General features: G+C 56.4%; 1 protein-coding gene across 2 annotated transcripts; it reads right to left on the bottom strand.

The window, feature by feature from the left end:
- Window positions 1-3,081: 3,081 nt before the first annotated feature.
- COPE (COPI coat complex subunit epsilon) lies at window positions 3,082-16,936 on the bottom strand. Of its 2 annotated transcripts, XM_059696132.1 has the most exons (10): window positions 16,760-16,935; window positions 11,121-11,183; window positions 10,808-10,908; window positions 8,974-9,126; window positions 7,872-7,925; window positions 7,322-7,403; window positions 6,018-6,173; window positions 4,511-4,579; window positions 3,401-3,475; window positions 3,082-3,302 (listed from the first exon to the last, which is right to left on the bottom strand). In XM_059696132.1, exons 1-10 carry the CDS (start codon window positions 16,883-16,885, stop codon window positions 3,255-3,257), a joined length of 927 nt encoding a protein of 308 aa, XP_059552115.1. In that variant the 5' UTR covers window positions 16,886-16,935; the 3' UTR covers window positions 3,082-3,254. The 2 variants fall into 2 exon arrangements, with proteins under 2 accessions (XP_059552115.1, XP_059552116.1); XM_059696133.1 differs by lacking the exon at window positions 6,018-6,173 and having other exon boundaries at window positions 16,760-16,936.
- Between the last annotated feature and the right edge of the window lie 156 nt (window positions 16,937-17,092).

Genomic DNA, 17,092 nt, shown 5'->3' with positions numbered 1-17,092 from the left:
GGGACCTGAGTGTGGGCTCAGGCTTGCTCCTCCGCACCTACCCAGGATTCAGGGGTTTCAGGTGAGGTAGCTTGCAGGCATCGGGGTCCCCTGGAGGAGTGGCCAGGGGCCTGAGAGGTTAGGCCATGTCTGAAGGCCACCTGCTGGGCTTCCATGACCCTGAAGACCTGGCAGGACTCCCCTGCAGCAGGTTAACACAGGCTGTGGGGAGGCCAAGGGAGTGGGTGCCCACTTGGGGGGCGGGTACTCAGAGGCTGGATCAAGACCAGGCTGTATTGGGACCAGCCCAGGTAACCTTCCACTCTCCACTGATGGGCCCTTTGCCGGAAGCCCCCAACAGCCATCACTGAGGGGACTGACAGCACCCATCCCAGTCCCCAGGACTCCCACCCACCTGTGCCCTCCTTTACCCCCACCCCGATGTTAACCCCTAGCCTTTGAGGTGCAGAGTGCAGGCATCAGTGTGGGCTCTGCAGGAGCTAGGCTAGGTCCCATGCAGCCACCAGCCTGATCTGACCTTCAGGTATACAGGTGAAAACAGGTAGGTGTCAAAGGGCCCTCATTTCTTCACCATATTCCCCCGACCAGTCCTGCAGCACATTCTGTGGCCCCACCTTCAGATGTTCTTGAATCTAGCTACTTCTCTACACCTGCAGTCTCATGTGGTCCTGGGCCATCTCCTGCCTCCTGTCTGACACCCTGGCTTTCTCCTTACCCCGCACAGAGGTCAGCAGGAACCTTCTCTGCTCACAGTCCTCATGGTTTCCATTACTCAGAGTGAAAGCCCAATGAGTCGTGACTCACCACCTGCCCTCTTGCCCTCCTCTCCACCTTGCTCCCTCTATTACAGCCACACTGGGCTCCTCCCTGGTCCTCTAATACCTCAGGCACACTTCTGCCTCAGGGCCTTTGCACTGGCTGTTCCCTCTGCCCAGAATGTTGTTCCCCTAGGTTATGGCAGGGTACCTCCTCCTCTAACTTCAGGGTTCACCTACAAGTGTCACTTGCTCAGTGTACTTCCCTGACACCCCCCCCCCCACGTCTTCTCCTTAGCACTTGTCACCATCTGTCCTGCTGTACCTCCTACTATTTTTGAATGTGCACGTGGACAGGGGAGAGGGGGGGAGGGGAGTTCCACCCATCCCATTGGGTGACTAATTCCACAGCCAACCTGGCAGGCAGAGGCTCAGAGGTCCTGGGCTGGCTGGATATGCCCCCATAGGTCCAGCTCAGCTTGTGGAGCAGCCCTGGGTCTTCCCAACCACCCAGCACTATCTGGTGTCCATCAGTAATGGGAGAGGGCCCTGCCCAGCAGCCCTGCCCAGCCTCTAGTTTCATTCTGGCAGGGCCCAGATAGAAGGCTACCAACAGGTGGGTGCAGGGCAGGAATGGAAAGTAGCTCTTGGTGCTGGCAGTTGGAAACCAGGGCTCCCAGGCACCAGGGGCCTGGTAAGGGCTCCTGAAGTCCCATGGCTGGTGCTGCTTCCCTGCCCCATCTGAGAGGGCAGGCCTCCCCTCTCCCCACTGATGCCCCTGCCTGGGGAGGCCTTCTCTGCACCTCTCCCCGGCTAAGCTCCACACAGTCAGGGAAAGGCTAGGGGCCAGCTCTACTGAAGGGGGTCCCTTGCTCTGTGTCCTGTCCTGGCAACCAGGGATTGAGTTTGGGTAGCCACCTACGGCAGATGAGGCCAGACACTGGGAACTCAAGTATCTTATCTTCTTCCTGGGAAGGAACCAGAGATTGGTCCAGGGACAAAGGCCAAGAAACCCTGTCCAGCTCCTGGAGCCCAGTATGGCCTCAGGGCCTTTGTATGGACTATTCCTGCTACCTAAGATGCTTGTCCCCCAGAACCTGGCCTGGCAGCAACTTCTTCTTCTTCTTCTTCTTCTTTTTTTGAAGACTTTAAACTTTTATTAAAAGACTTTTCTGAATCACTTCTTTTGTAGTTTACACTTTTGCTGGTTTTTATAAAATAGGGAAAGACTATAATATTTCCAAACTGATACCTTTAGCAATACATCAATGTCATAGCATTTTAAAATGTAAAAGCCAAAACATGAGCCCTAATATTACAGAATAATCAAAGCAAGCTTCATTTAAGATATTCTGTCAGTGCTCGGCCAGTGTGGCTCAGTGGTTGAGCGGCATCCCATGCACCAGGAGGTCACAGGGTTCGATTCCAGTCAGGGCACATGCCTGGGTTGTGGGCTCAATCCCCAGCAGGGAGGAATGCAGAAGGCAGCCAATAGGTGTTGATGTTTTTCTCTCATGGATGTTTCTATTTCTCTCTCTCTAAAAATCTATCTTAAAAATATAGTTTAAAATATGATATTCTGGCCTGGCTGGTGTGGGTCAGTGGTTGAGCATCAATCCATGAACCAAGAGGTTCCTGGTTAGATTCCCCATCAGGGCACATGCCCTGGTTGCAGGTCCGATCCCCAGGAGGGAGTTTGCAGAAGGCAGCTGATGGATGTTTCTTTCTCATCGATGTTTCCATCTCTCTGTGCCTCTCCCTTCCTCTCTCTCTAGGCAGCAACTTCTTATTGTTTGGGTGGACAGAGGCCTCCTAACCCACCTACCCACCCCTCCCTGTTGTCCTGCTTCCTCTTACCTCCAAGGGCAAACACTATGCCTTTCTCTCGCCACCCTTGTGCTCCGGCACCCAGGGCCCTAATCACAGCAGGTCTCAAACTTGACTGACTCCAAGGAGCAGGGGTCTGGGGAGGCGGATGTTTACGTCTATAAGGACCCCATACACTCCTTCCTTGCTTAGCCAAGCTGAGGCTTGAGCACTTCCAGCCCCCTCACCACCTACCGACCACCTGGAGGTCCTGGGTTTGAACCCTACTGCTCCTCTTGATGGCTGTGGCCTCTCTGTGCCTGTTTCCCTGGGTGCCAACTGGGCTCGGGGGACACAGCTGTGCCTTCAGCTCAGCAGTATGGGGCAGCTGTTCTGAGGAGCAAAGGAGTCCCTACAGCTGCTGTCCATAGACCCTGGTCTCCAGGACCCCGTGCCAGGCCCCTCCTGTCCCAGCCTTGGTTCCCAAACGCCCCTCGCAAAACAGCTAGCGCAAACGTGGTTCAGGTGGGGAGCCCGGAGTGGAGACGTTTATTGACAGAAGGGGGTTGGGCTTCCAGCCTCTGCTCTGACCAGCCCAAGTGAGGGAGGACGGATGAAGGCGGGTGCCCAGCGGGGAGGGCAGCACGGCTGGGCCTCGCCTTCCCACTGAGGAAACTGCATCTGGGGCCGGCCTCAGGCGCTGGGAGTATATTGCAGTACTAGCCGGTCAAAGTCATTTTCCTTCAACACGAAATGGGGGCGAAAGAGAAAGGAAACACATGTGAGTCAAAACCTGAGTTCCAAGCCCTCCCTGTGGGCCCGGGGGGTCTGGGGCTCACCTTGGCCTGGTACTCCTTGATAAAGGGGTGGAACCTGTGTGCATCCTTTAGCTGGGACAGGTAGCGGTTTGTCACCTGTGGGGAAGGTGAGACTGAGGTTAACTGAACACAGGGACCCCCTGTGGCTCTGACCTGCAGGGCAGGGGTTGGGGGGGGAGTAAGGGCTACTCAGCACACTCCCTGCCAGGAGCCCGGATCTCCCCACATGTCCTCCATTGCCCCACCCTGGAACAGTGTCCAGGCTTGGCACATGAATGGGGGTGTACCACAGTGTTCACGGGAGTGGACTACACAGGGACCTGAAGCCCTGACAGAGGGTGGGGGGCCAGGAAGAGTGGAGGTAGGTCAGGGGGAATGGAGTTGGGAAAGAAGATGAGTCTGAGGAACCCAGAGGCCTGGGGACTGAAACATAGGCCCCAGCAGAACCTTTGCTGGCAGCCTTGCCCCACCCGCTAGGCCAGGCCTGACTGTATGGGGCTGGGGCATTTGTCTGTCTGTCTCCCTGAGACTAGGAATCTGGGTCTGTTTCTACGGTGCCTGGAAGGGTCAGCCTAGCTGTCCTGCACCACCCTAGCTGAGGCTGCCCAAGATCTCTTCTGTAAGGGCCAGGAAGTGACTACCACGGACCCCTGGCTGGGCCCTGGCCAGCTGGGCCGGTCACCAATCACCTACTAGTCAATGAGCAGTGCTCCAGCAGCCTCCTCCCGCCCTACCCTCAGGCAAGGTGGGGATCACTCCCTTGAGCCCCTTCTCCACCCTGTTGCCTACTCCCCACCCTGAGGTAGCACAGGTCAGGGTCCCAGCCTTGCTGCCCTCTCTGAGCCTCAGCCCACTTGTTCATAGGACCCATGGGACCAGATGACTTGTGGCCCTGGCCAGGCTGGGGGTCCTGGGAGAACAGCTGCAACTCCAACCTCCCAGGCCCCAATGGCAAGTGTACCTGCCCATGGAGTAGTTTTTTGCCCAAACCCCAGGCCAACCCTGAAATCCAGACCTTGAGGCCCCGAACTTCCTCTGGAGCTGAGGCCACACCAAAACCCCCACCTGCCCCAGGCTGGCTTCGTGAGGGCCAGACAACCCTCCTGCACCTGACTGGGGGAGGGCACCTACCTCAGGGGGCTTGCCTAGGTGCTGAGACAGGACGATGAGGTTAACCAGCGTCTCCGGGTGGCCGCTATCCTAAAAACACGGGGACACAGGGCAAGCAGGGTCAGCACCTCTAGGCCCCGAACTCGACCTGCTCACCCCCATCTCGGGCAGGATGATGGCCCTCCCCCACCGTCCTGGGGTGGGGCTGTGACCTGCACAAGGCCACACCTTCAGAGGTGGGACAGGCTCAAGGCCCCAAGACCCTGAGTGCTCCCCGCTCTGGCCAGTCTGCCAGCTGGTGACCTCAGGGTCCTCCCACCTGCTCTCCCTCTTGAACCTGGTGCCTCATCAGATCAAACCAGGACAGTGCCCCCTTGCCGGGAACCATTTACTACAAAAATCTCAAACCTCAGAGTAACAAAGCCCGGCCAGAGGCAGCCTCAGTGCTGCCACAGCCAGCTGTCCCTCCTGCTGGAGGATGGGGTCTGAGACAGCAGGCAGACCCCGCCCGCCCCGCCTGCTCCCTGGAGGTCTTGGCAGGAAGTGGCTGGGAAATTACCAGAAGCTCCAGGAGGGTGACATCACCCCACTGGCTCATGCTGGGCTCTGAGGCACAGGGAACTCTGGGAACTGGTTAGCCAATGCCTCCACCAGGAACCTCAGCCAGAGCGCCTGGTGGCTATAAGGCAAGGATGTGGGGGAGAGCCCTGCTGGGGCACTTGGGGCAGAGACGCACCACCCAGGACGCATGGCCGCTGCAGGCCCGCTCCACCCATGCTGCCCTTCTTTGCAGAGACCCAGCTTCTCGGGGGGTGTGTGGGAGGCAACCAATCGACGGGGGAAGGTCTCTCAGTTGTTTCTCTCTCTCTCTCTCTCTCTCTCTCTCTCTCTCTCTCGGGTGTGTGTGGGAGGCAACCAATCGACGGGGGAAGGTCTCTCAGTTGTTTCTCTCTCTGTCTCTCCCCCTCCCTTCCACTCTAAAAAAAAAAAAAAAGAGTCAATGGAAAAATATCCTCAGATGAGCATTAACAACAACAAAAATAAAAAAATAAAAAAGATGTTTCCTAAAAATGGAAGAAGCTTTGATATCTTTTCTGGTTATAAAATATAGTGCAAGATCTCAGGTGTCAGGGGCGAGAAGAGACCTGTGGCCACCCCAGAGGAGTATTCTTGGTTCCTCTTTTTGAAAAGGTCCAGGCACCACCTCCTGTCTGCAGCCCACTCTCCCCTCCCTCACAGTGAATGTGGGGTGTCTCTTCCAAATACAGACCGAGATGAGGCATCACACTGAGGCCCCCAGACCAGGCAGCCAAGGTAACAGCAAGGAAGGGTTGGGGCATGGCTGTCCCCTCAGCTCAGGCCAACTCAGACCCCAGCCGACAAGGTCCTCCCATTTCCAAGAGAAGCTGGAATCAGGATTTTTGTTTGCGATCATGAGTTTTAGCTGATTCAGCAATGAAATCCCCACGTGACCCATGTCACCTGCCTCCTCTCCAGGAGCCGGGGGTATGGGCTGGGCCCGCCCTACCTTGTCCAGTGCCTCCTGCAGCACACCCTCCGCAGCCTCCCAGCGGCCCTGGGCCATGTGGCAGGCCGCCTGCCCATTGAGCAGCAGCAGAGTGGACAAGCACTTGTCGGCCATCTCCTGGAAGATGTAGTAGGCGTCCTGCAGCTTCTCACCTCCCTGTGGGGACAGTTCTGACATCACTGCTTTGTCAGGCTGCTGCCTGGCCCTACACCAGCCCACTCCCTCAGAGCAGAGCAATTCTAACATTCTGCAATGGGTGTTCTGGCATGGCCAGCCCATGGCAGTCCTTCCTTGGACACTGACCCTGTGCAGAGACCCACACAGCCTGGGCTCTGCCAAAGGGGCCAAAACAGCAAGAAGCCACCTCACACTTGGCTCCCCCAGCCCTCAGTTTACAGACTTGAAGCTGAAGCTTCCAAAGGGAGAGAGAGCCCATGGGCATCCAGGCCGAGGTCAAGTGGACACCACTGGGTCACATGGTTTGTCAAGGGTGGCCTCTTCTCTGTAACCAGCAGCGCTGCCCCTGCCCACCAGGGTCTGAGTTCTGTCCTCTTGCTAAAGGTGCAGGGCCACATTTGCAAGGGAACCTGAGACCAAGGGGTGCTTTTAAAAACAGGCAAGGCTACCAAAGAGTGCTGTCGGAGGGCTCATCCGACTAAACTGAACACATGCTAGAAACCTGCCTGGGTGTGGCCTCACCCCCCGAGGGCAGTGTAGACACAGATGAGGAGCACATTTTAAAAGGCTCACACAAAAGAGCAACTCAGGGAACAGCAGCCAAGTGCCAGAAACCAGAGAAAGGGCTGTTGCCAGGAGACGGAGGATGGGGTGCCCAGGCATGTGAGGAGGGGGCTGGGCACGAGGGAAGGTGCCAGGGGGACACTGGCAACCACCCAGTGCTAGGAGCCCAGAGAGCAAGCTGAGCAGCTTCCAGGCACAGGATCAGACCTTGGAGGAGGGGGCACATCCCCGGAGAGGCGTGTGGGCAGATGTGCCCCAAGTCTGGATTGAGCCCCCAATTTGTTCACTCTGACTCTGGCCGAGCCACTTGTCTGCGAGAAGCCCGGAATGGGGTTGAGATTGAGGCTCAGTAAAGTGGGAAACATACCAGGGGTGGCCTGGGCAGCGGGGGTTCCTCTGGGAAATGGGACCCTGGCCCCAAATAAGCATCAGTCCAGTGTACCCATGGAACCCCATATCTGTACTCCCCCCATGGGAGCAGCAGCTCTGGATTCAGGGGCCACCTCCGGACACTCCGATGCTTCTACACCTGCCCCACGCCCCCTACATGGCCAGGGGCTCACCACGGCTAGGTTGACCCAGGCAGTGGCCAGCTGGGTGAGGGTGGCATCCTCATCTTGGTCCTGCATCTTCTTTAGCTCCTTCCTGGGGATGGAGGAGAGAGGTGGGAGGCAGCAAAGTGCTATGGCTGGTGCCCCCCACACACCCCTGTTCCTTGCTCACGGGGCGCACACACATGCTGGCTCATGGTCTCTGGTCCAGCCACCCCCCCACCTTCGGCTCAGACATGCCAGCTCCCCTACACTTAAAAAACCCACCCAGCACCTGCATCACAGAGGAAAACTGAGGCATGGACATCGCCCCCCTGCAATCCTGCAGGGAAAGGCAGGTAAGGATGGTGTGCCATGCAATGGACTGGAATGAAATAACTGGAGAAACAATCATGCCTCCATGTTCTGGTCTCGAGGTGGGTTCTGGGACCGTCCCCATTCTGAGTGTCCCTTTGAGGGCAGAGGACCATGGGGTCCTGACGTGGGCTTGTCATTGTTCAGACAACCTGATGCACAGGCCCCAGCCCAGCAGCCCCAGGTGGGGACAGGTACAGGGGCTTACCGGGCGAGGTCCACGCGGTCCAGCTTCAGCAGGATCTGCACCGTCATGGCCATGCTGTGCGACAGGGCAGATGGTCAGTGGACACCCTCCCCACCTACTCTCATCAGGGCTCATTCCATGTGGGTGCCATCTCCCAGTACATTCCTGAGTGCTCAGGCCACCAGCCCTGCCTTGCAGAGGGGGACACTGAGGCTGGCCACCAGTCCAGCAGAGCTGGATTAGACCTGGGCATCCCTCACTGGGCCAAGCCCCGCTCCACCCCCCAGGGCCCTGGCTCCCACATCTCACACTGACCACGCTTGGGCTGGGAGCTTCTGTGGGGTCCCAAGGGTACAGACTCCAGGCCCACGGGCACTCTGTCCGGGATGGACACCATACCCATGCCGCACACCTCCGCTCCCAAATTCAGTCCCAATTCCCGAACCCGTTCCTCCCTTTTGGCCCTAGACAGTTGTGACTGTCCACTACTTATGTGGCTGCTCATTCTCAAGTTTATCCACCAGAACGTGACCTAGCAGCCCTCATAAGAGCCTGAGAAACACTTACAGGGTCCACACCTGTTTCTAAGCTGGTGCAAACCCCTTTCTGGAGTGAGCTGGGACGTTAACAGGTATGTGACAAATGTGGTGACCAACTAACTTTGGGAAGGCAGGCACCAGAGAGCTCATGGGAGAGGGCAGCTGCAACCTCGGGCCAGAGCTCTGGACGCCGCACCCTGGATACAGTGTAGGCCCAGAATGCCCTCCTGGAGTGGGGGCGGAGCTGACCACACAGTGCGCTGGGCTCCAGAGCCCCAGCCCTAAACAAGGGTCTGTCTCAGGGGAGGGCTGGGGGGCCCGGGGAGTTTGTGGAAAGGCCAGGGCCAGAACACAAAGGGAATGTGGATGCAGAAACCACGGGCAAAGGCAAAGGTGCTTTCTGCTCTGCTGTCAGAACAGGGTTTTCAGCAGTGGCCCAGCCATGCAGAAGGGACCAAGAATGGGAACTGCAGCCTGAATGGGAGGCCTGGACCCTGCAGATCTCTCCAAGCAGCCTCCACCTCACCATCCCCATGACAACAGACAAAGAGGCCCTGAGCAGTCCGGAGCCGGGGGCCACTCACCACTCCAGGCTGTCCCCCTGGTGCAGGGCACGCAGGGCAGCGTCCGGGTTCTGGTCATGGAAGTAGATGGAGGCAGCCATCAGCAGGAAGGTGGTGTTGGTCACATCCACACTCCTGCTCATCTCTCGGTCCAGCTCAGCGACAATTGTGTCCCTGTTAAGACAAGGCGCTTAGGGCCAGGGCGGCAGGAAGCAGCCTGGCTGCTGCAAGAGCAGACATACCCAGGGTGCACAGCAGCGAAGGGACAGAGCAGGACCAGCTCTCTCTGCCTAGCACCCTGCATGCCAGCCTCACCACCTTCCCACGAGGCACTTCTCACCCTCACACTGACAGGAAACCCAGGCTGGGTGCGCCAGGCCTCGGGGGGAGATGTGGTGCAGGAGGGGCCGTGCCCACCAGGCAGCATGAATGATGGTCCAGGCCTAGAGTGCCCTGGCCCTCAGAGCTACCAGGCCGCTGTGCCCCGGACACGGAGGGACAGGTTGACGCGTCAGGGGGGCCTGTGCAGGGACATGTGGCCGCACAAGTGAATTTCACACCAGTGATGTTGCTGCCTTCCTGAGGAGTCCTGTGTCCCGGCCCAGCTCGCAAACCACTTCTGGCAGGTGGGCACCGTGCTGGGCCAGGGGCTGGCAGCCCACCTGGAACCAGGACTGGACCAAGGATCAGCTGAATACCCCACAGCCCAGGGGGGCCTGAGGCATGTTCTGCTTAACTGGAAAATGGAGCTAAGACCCTGTGTTTTAAAGGGGGTCGTGGGCTGCTACAGTCGACAAGAGAAAGGAAGTGTGGGTCCACCCTGCATCACCACTGCTATTTAGGGTCCAGTCTCTTCAAATGCATGTGCCATACAGGTGCTGGGGGCCACTGGTCAAGTGCGTGTGTTTGAGGGCCTCTGGAAGGTAGGGACATGCCCGTCGCTGTCCACACCCACCACGGAGGTGAAGGACAAAGGCCTTCCCATGAGCCTGTTTCCGGTTCTGCGTGGTGGGATCACGTACAAAGGTCACGGGATTAGTGTGAGGAGCCCCGGAAGCCATCTCTGGAAGCTTCCTGCCTGGCTCCTGGCACACGGGGTGTGGACATGCTGCCTGCTGTTGTGGCTGTGACGTTGTTCCTCACATTCTATACTTAGCCTCATGGGCTCTGGGCTGCCTGCATGGGCAGCAGTGTGTGCTGAAGGGATGGCTGCACAGGTGCCACTGTTTCCCGGAGCACTCGCCCCATGCCCTGTGTTCTTGTGGGTTCTTTTCTGGAATGCTTGCAGCAGCCATCACTCCTGGAAGGCCCCCAGGGTTACCTCCCCTTCCGTATGAGCACGGGGCTCATCGCCCTGGCTAGTGAAGTACAGAGTGTGAGAAACGACCTCAGGAGGCTGCTCGTCTCTGTATCCTGAGGCTGTCGGCACAAAGCACCATGAACTGGGGAACCAAAACAGGAATTTACTCTCTCAAAGGTCTGGAGACCAGAAGTCTGAGAACACGGTGTGGGCAGGGCTGGCTCCTTCTGGAGGCTCTAACAGAGCCAGTTTCAGGTCTCTCCCGGTGCTGGCGGCTGCAGCAGTTGTTGGTGTGTCCACTTCACCGCAATCTCTGCGCCTGTCTTCTCCTCTGTCTCTTATGAGAACATCCGTCACTGGACTTAGGGCCCATCCTATATCCAGGACGATCTCAAGATCCTAACTACTTACATCCACAAAGACCCCATTTCCAGTGAAGTCACATTCAGTTTCTGGGTGCCAGGACAACCCATCACTGCCCAGGTAGGGGAAACCGAAGCACAGGAAGGTGAGGGGGCAGGGAGGAAGGACTGCCCCCCGCCCGCCAATGCTCACCTCTGGCTGTCGCTGGCCAGGTACTCCGCAAACATGCGCACAGCCTGGAGCTCAGGGGCGGAGGAAGGCTTGATCTCATCCAGGACCACGCCATACTTCCTCTACGGTGAGACAAGCACGGGGTCAGCTCCACCCGCCCTCCCCGGAACACAGAGCTTCTCAGGGTTCCAGCATCACCCTAATGAAGCTCCATGCCTAGAACTTACACCCACCACTCCCAGGGACTCCTCATCCTGCCAGGTGCCCAACCCCCACGTAGCACTGTCCCTTACTCTCCCATCCCCGGGGTGTCGGAGTCATAGCCCATGCTCACCTGTGCAAGGTACGCTCTGTACAGGAAGACATCCCTTTCCACATCTCTCTCCGGACTCGACGGCTGTGGAAACAGAGGCAGGTCAGGACCCACAGGGCCATGTGCCTGACAGGCCTCAGAGGCCATGAGCCGACAAGGTGAAGTCCAGGCTCTGGCTTTCCACTTCCTGTGTCCTGGGCAGCAGGAGAGCAGCCTCCCCCGAGAGCACACAGCATGGCGCGCCCTGATCTTGTCCCATCCTGACATCACCCCGGAAGGAGGCTCAATTGTCAGCCACTCATCCAGGTACGGAACTGGGCACCAAAAGTGCCACAACGGCTCTAGCCACAAGCCAAGGGGACAGGTGATGCTGGAGAACAATGGGACCCGGGTGGAGATGTGTGACGAGGACTTTACTTTCTGTGACAGATAATTCCACGTAGCTTGCTCCGGTCCTGCTCTTGTTTCAAACACTAATTTAAACATGACACACAGAAGAGACAAAGGTTTGCCTCACGCAAAAGACCTTCCTGGGAGAGCCCAGCTCTGCTGCCCCAGCACAGTGACAGCCGTGTCTAGCCTGGGCCAGGGAGACCTCGGGGACCTCCCTGCACTTGGTGACGAGGTCCACGCACTGCACCGCCTCGGCCTAACCACTACCGAGAGCCCAGGAGCCGCAGTGAGGCGACCTCATACAGCATTCACTGTGGGACTGCGGAAGGCCCGGGAGGTGGAGGCAGGCGAGGGACCCTCGCTTAGGAGAACAGCTTTTGGACCCCAGGATGCCGGCCAACTTCCTGGAGGCCCTGTGATGCCTAGGACAGGTGGACACAGAGCAGCACAGTCCAGAGGGTGTGGGGGCACTGGCATAGGCTACCCTAGGGGCTGGGAGAGAAAATGAGGTGGGAAGAGCGCCCAGCCACCCGGGGTGGCCTCTCCAGCAAGCGCAGAGAGACGGCCTATATGGCTGCCACAGCACAGGGTCTGGGTGCACCAGGACTGCCCTCCCCCGGGTGACAACCAGATCCCGTCACCATGCCTTCTTCTCCCCAGCCTGAGGGGTGAGGTTGGTGAGCGACAGTGTCCTCCACTCAGGCCAAGGGAGGCCACAAACAAGAGGCCGGGCTCCTAGTCCCAGCCTGACTCCGGCCAACTTCACTGCAGGGTCCCGGGGCTTTCTCTGACCTTGGAGACCAGGCTGGGATCTGCTAAATAAGTGACTTTCAAATGACCCTCAGAGGTGGGTACTGGTGTGGACAGTCCATATGGGGGCCCCACACCACTTTCAGTAGAAAAACAGACACGTTCCGGCTGGTGTTGCTCAACGGTTAGAGCAAGGTCCATGCATCAAAGGGTCTTGGATTCCATTCCCGGACAAGGGCACGCACCTAGGTTTTGAGATGCCACCTCCCCCCACCCCCCGCCCATCAGGGCATGTGCGACAGGCAACCAGTTGGTGTGTCTCTCCCCTTCTCCCTCTCCCTTCCACTCTCTCTGAAACGCAATGGGGAAAAATATATCCTCTTGTGAGGATAACAAAAACAAAACAAAATTAAATTAAAAAAACAACAGACATGCTGGCTCTTGGTGTCTTTGAAGAAAGGACACAATGGGGGAACCTGAGGGGAACACTTGAGTCTGAGAGGAAACTCTTAACCTGCCCATCTGTAAAATGGGCACCACCAGCCAACCCTGCACGACCGCCAAGGTCTTACCAAAAGCCACACGTGGACACTGGGAGCTTCTCAATCAGTCGGAAAGAGAAGAGCTTCTGAGAGGCGTAAGAACAAGGACAGCCGGCTGGTGTGGCTCAGTGGTTGAGCATAGGCCCATGAACCAAGAGGTCACCAGTTCGATTCCAGGTCAGGGCACACGCCCCAGTTTCAGGCTAGATCCCTATTAGGGGGCGTGCCAGAGGCAGCTGACTGATGATGTTTCTCTCTCACCGATGTCTCTCTCTCTCTATCCCTCTCCCTTATCTCTCTAAAAACCAACAAAAACGACAGATGTACAGACCAGGGGCACCAGGTGAGCTGAGCGCTCTGTGGGACTGTGGGTCCCCAGCTCTGACAGCTCATGCGAATTCCCTGGGAACTCAGAAACCAGCAAAGCCAGAAGGCCCAAGCCTGTCAATGCTGTCTGACACCAGGTGGTCTACCTGCCCCCAATAGTGGACAGGTGCAGTGACGCCTGATAGCAAGAGGCACTATCTGTGCTGAAACCGGTTTGGCTCAGTGGATAGAGCGTCGGCCTGCGGACTGAAAGGTCCCAGGTTCGATTCCGGTCAAGGGCATGTACCTGGGTTGTGGGCACATCCCCAGTGGGGGATGTGCAGGAGGCGGCTGATCGATGTTTCTCTCTCATTGATGTTTCTGACTCTCTATCTCTCTCCCTTCCTCTCTGTAAAAAATCAATAAAATATATATATATATAAAAAAAAGATAAATGATTAAAAAAAAAAAAAGAGGTACTATCTGGGGAGGCGAGTGATGGAGTGGGGGTGAGGGGGAGGTTTGCATCCCTTCCCCTATTGGCCATGAGAGTCACCTGACCACACTAGATGTCAGCTCCTGAGGCTTTCTTCTGTTTTGTCCCCAATACCTTGGTGTGCCTGCCATCTTGTGGACGCTTAAAAAAATGTCCAACAAACAGGGACGTAGTGCTAGGACATACCTGTGTTCCACCTGGAGCCACCTCAGGTCCTGCCCATCTGAGGTTGCTGGGACACTGTACCAAACTACCACAATCTGGGGGCTTGAAACAACAGATACGTATTCTCTCAGTTCTGGAGGCCAGAAGTCCAAGATCAAGGTGTCAGCAGGGCCACACTCCCGCCAAAGGCTCTAGGGGAGAATTATTCCTTGCCTCGTCCAGCTTCTGGTGGTGCCAGGCATTCCTTGGTTTACGGCTGTATCACCCCAACCTCTGCCTCCACCTTCTCTGTCTGCCTCAAACCCTTCTGCCTTCCTCTTAGAAGGCGCCATTACACGATTTAGGGCCTTCCCAAATCCCAGCTGATCTCATCTGGAGATCCTTCATTGAATCACATCCGAAAAAACCCTTTTTCCAAATAAGTCATATTAATAGGTTCTGGGTTGGCCATATCTTTCTGGGGTAGCGTTCAATGCAACACAGGCTGCCTAAGAGGCTTAGGTGCTCCAATGGACCAGAATTCATTGACATCAGATGGCTCAGCAGGGACCGTGCTTCCATTCCCTGGATGCCTCAGAGAGCTGTCTTGGCAATGTCTGTGGCTCAGAAGCTGGGTTGTGTGTGCCCCCAGCCAGAGTGATCACTGGTACGATTTCCTTTGTTTCCAGTCACTCTCTACGTATAGCAGATCACACTGGTTCCTTCAGCGGTGATGTCAAGCTTGCATATTATGATGTGAGAAGACTCAAATAACACACTGCTATGATGTAAGCAGCACAGACACATGGCAGAAGCCAAAAGGTGAACGTGAGTGCAATGCTGAATTTCACAGTGGCCCTACTGAGAGGTGTCAGGAGGGGAAACTGAAGCTCAGCCCCAGCTGCAGAGACAACATGGATGAACTGGAATCTGAGCCCAGGTCCATCTCAATCTTCTCACAGCCTAGACCACCCTAGCAAGGAGGCACATACAGTTCTGACGGTGGGCAAATGAGGCTGCCCAGAGGGACTTCGCAGATATGATTAAAACGGAAAGAGTATGCTGGTTACCCGGGAGGGCCCGTCTAATCACAGAAGCCCTAAAAGCAGAGACTGGGCAGAAGGAATGCAGCAGGAGGGGAAATTCAGAGACCTTCCCCACGGTGGTTCCAAGATGGGAACTGGGGACGGGGTGGAGCAGACGCAGGCAGGTCGAAGACTGGAGAAAAGCCTCTAGGACAGCGGTTCTCAGCCTGTGGGTCGCGACCCCTTTGGCGGTCGAACGACCCTTTCACAGGGGTCGCCTAAGACCATCGGAAAATACATATATAATTACATATTGCTTTTGTGATTAATCACTATGCTTTAGTTATGTTCAATTTGTAACAATGAAAATACATCCTCCATATCAGATATTTACATGACGATTCGTAACAGTAGCAAAATTACAATTATGAAGTAGCAACGAAAATAATTTTATGGTTGGGTCACAACATGAGGAACTGTATTTAAAGGGCCAGAAGGTTGAGAACCGCTGCTCTAGGAGCTAAGAGTGACCCCTGGTGGAGAGCCCACAACCTGACTGCGTTTCAGAGCAGATTCTTCCCTAGCACCTCCAGAAAAGACAAAGCCTGGACACCTTGAATGTAGCACGGTGAGCGCCACACTGGACTTCTGACCCAAAGAACGGCGAGAGAATAATAAATTAGTGTTGTTTTATGCTCTCTGTTGTACGTTGTCGGGGAAGCCACAGAAAATTAACACAATGGTGCAAATGTTATCTCAACAAACCCTGACAGCTTCCCGAAGCCCCCATTGCACAGATGCTCAGAGACACCAGGTTCACGGCCGAAGAAGAGAGGCATGGAAAGCAAGCCTTCTCTACTTCAGAGTCCAAATTCCTCCCAGTCATCCGGCTGCCTCTGTGATGATGGCTGCCACTCCCTTCTTTGGTGCTCTGATGGCACCAAATCAGTCTGGAATAAAATTCAAAACCCTGCTGCCTCCCACCCTGCCCACACCATTCTCCATCCTGCCTCTGGACACCTCCCCCCTACCTCTGCCACACGGGCCGCGTCGGCCTCGACGACCCCGACGGAGCTCACACCTGCCACAGCACCTTTGCAGTAACTTACGGGGTCAGAAGCTTCTCAAAGTTCAGTCTCAGGTTCAAAGGACAATGGGAAAGGCAGGCCTGACTGGCCCACTCCCACACTCCGCAGCCACCCTTCCCCAGTTCGGACGGAGTTCTTTTTATCTCCCCTTGCCCACACGTAGGGCTCGTGTTGTGCTGTTCACTGGCTTCTTTGTTTCCTCTCTTTGGAACACGAGGCTGTGGACACAGGCAGAGACCCTGCCATATGGTTCTCCCAAAGGGACAGAAGGTCCATGTCCCTGTGTTAAAGGCCCTGCCATGAAGATTCATTTTCTAGCTCAAACTGCCAACCAAGCTCATTCCCTCCTTCTCCATCACACCACCTCCTGACTTGTTTACTCATTTACTTTCTTGTTTACTGTTTCCCAAAAGAGAGCTGACAGTTTTGTCTATTTTGTCACTCTTTTGAGCTCAACACGAACACTTTGCCTGACCCCCGAGATGCTCACTGAGGAATGAATGAATGAATGAGCGAGTCTGGGGAGAAACAGCCGGGCTCGTGGGGCAGGGTGACGCTGGGGAAGTCATTCCTCTCTGAGAGCGGGTATTCTCACCTGTAAAGTGAGGTAAACAGCCCCTACTTCACGGGGATTGAGGGTACGGCGGCCAGTGTGGGCGCCCAACAAACGAGAACTACTGCCATTATTATTATAGAGCATAAACCCCCAACTCAAACGCCCTCCAGGACGCAGAGCGGGCGCTCTGAGAGTAAAAACTGCTATTGCTTCGGGTCCTGTCATGGGAGGATTACTCCTCACCGCCTCTGAAGAGGTGCGTGGGGGTAAACGCCGCCAGAAGAGTTTTTAAAAACAGAACACGACCCGCGGCAGCAGGAAGCGCCGCCACCTCAGTCCCCGGCCCCGAAGCGGCCGCACCTTCACACGCTGCGCCTCGTTGATGCACTGCTGGTAGCTGCCGATGTAGAAGGCGTTCTTCACGTCGAACAGTTCGTCCACTTCTCCAGAGCCGCCGGAAGCCGAACCCGGAGCCGGGGGCGCCATGTCGCTCTGGTGTCACCCACTCCTCTTCCGGAGGGACACGTCTACAGGAAGAAGGGAGTCACCGCGGGGCACGCCGGGAAATGTAGTTTACTCGGTCCGGCCTGAAGATGAGCCAATGAGAGATTCCTAAACCAAAGTAAAGGGACGGGTGACGCAAGTGCGTCTTTCAGGGCATTTCGGGAATTGTAGTTTGAGTTAATCCTGCGA

Source organism: Myotis daubentonii, chromosome 5, assembly GCF_963259705.1.
Source record: "Myotis daubentonii chromosome 5, mMyoDau2.1, whole genome shotgun sequence".
NCBI classification, from domain to species: Eukaryota; Metazoa; Chordata; class Mammalia; order Chiroptera; family Vespertilionidae; genus Myotis; species Myotis daubentonii.
The sequence above is the reverse complement of the archived record's forward strand: the minus strand, read 5'-3'. Positions and strand labels throughout refer to the sequence as shown.

What these genes read in the sequence shown, in the direction of transcription:
- COPE (XM_059696132.1), bottom strand. Translation starts at nt 16,885, where the DNA reads ATGGCGCCCCCGGCTCCGGGTTCGGCTTCCGGCGGCTCTGGAGAAGTG. An exon ending in TGCAGGAGGCACTGGACAAG is followed by an intron (nt 4,580 to 6,017) that starts GTAGGGCGGGCC and finishes CCGTGTTTTTAG; the next exon opens with GATAGCGGCCACCCGGAGAC. An exon ending in TCAAGGAGTACCAGGCCAAG is followed by an intron (nt 3,303 to 3,400) that starts GTGAGCCCCAGA and finishes TTCGTGTTGAAG; the next exon opens with GAAAATGACTTTGACCGGCT.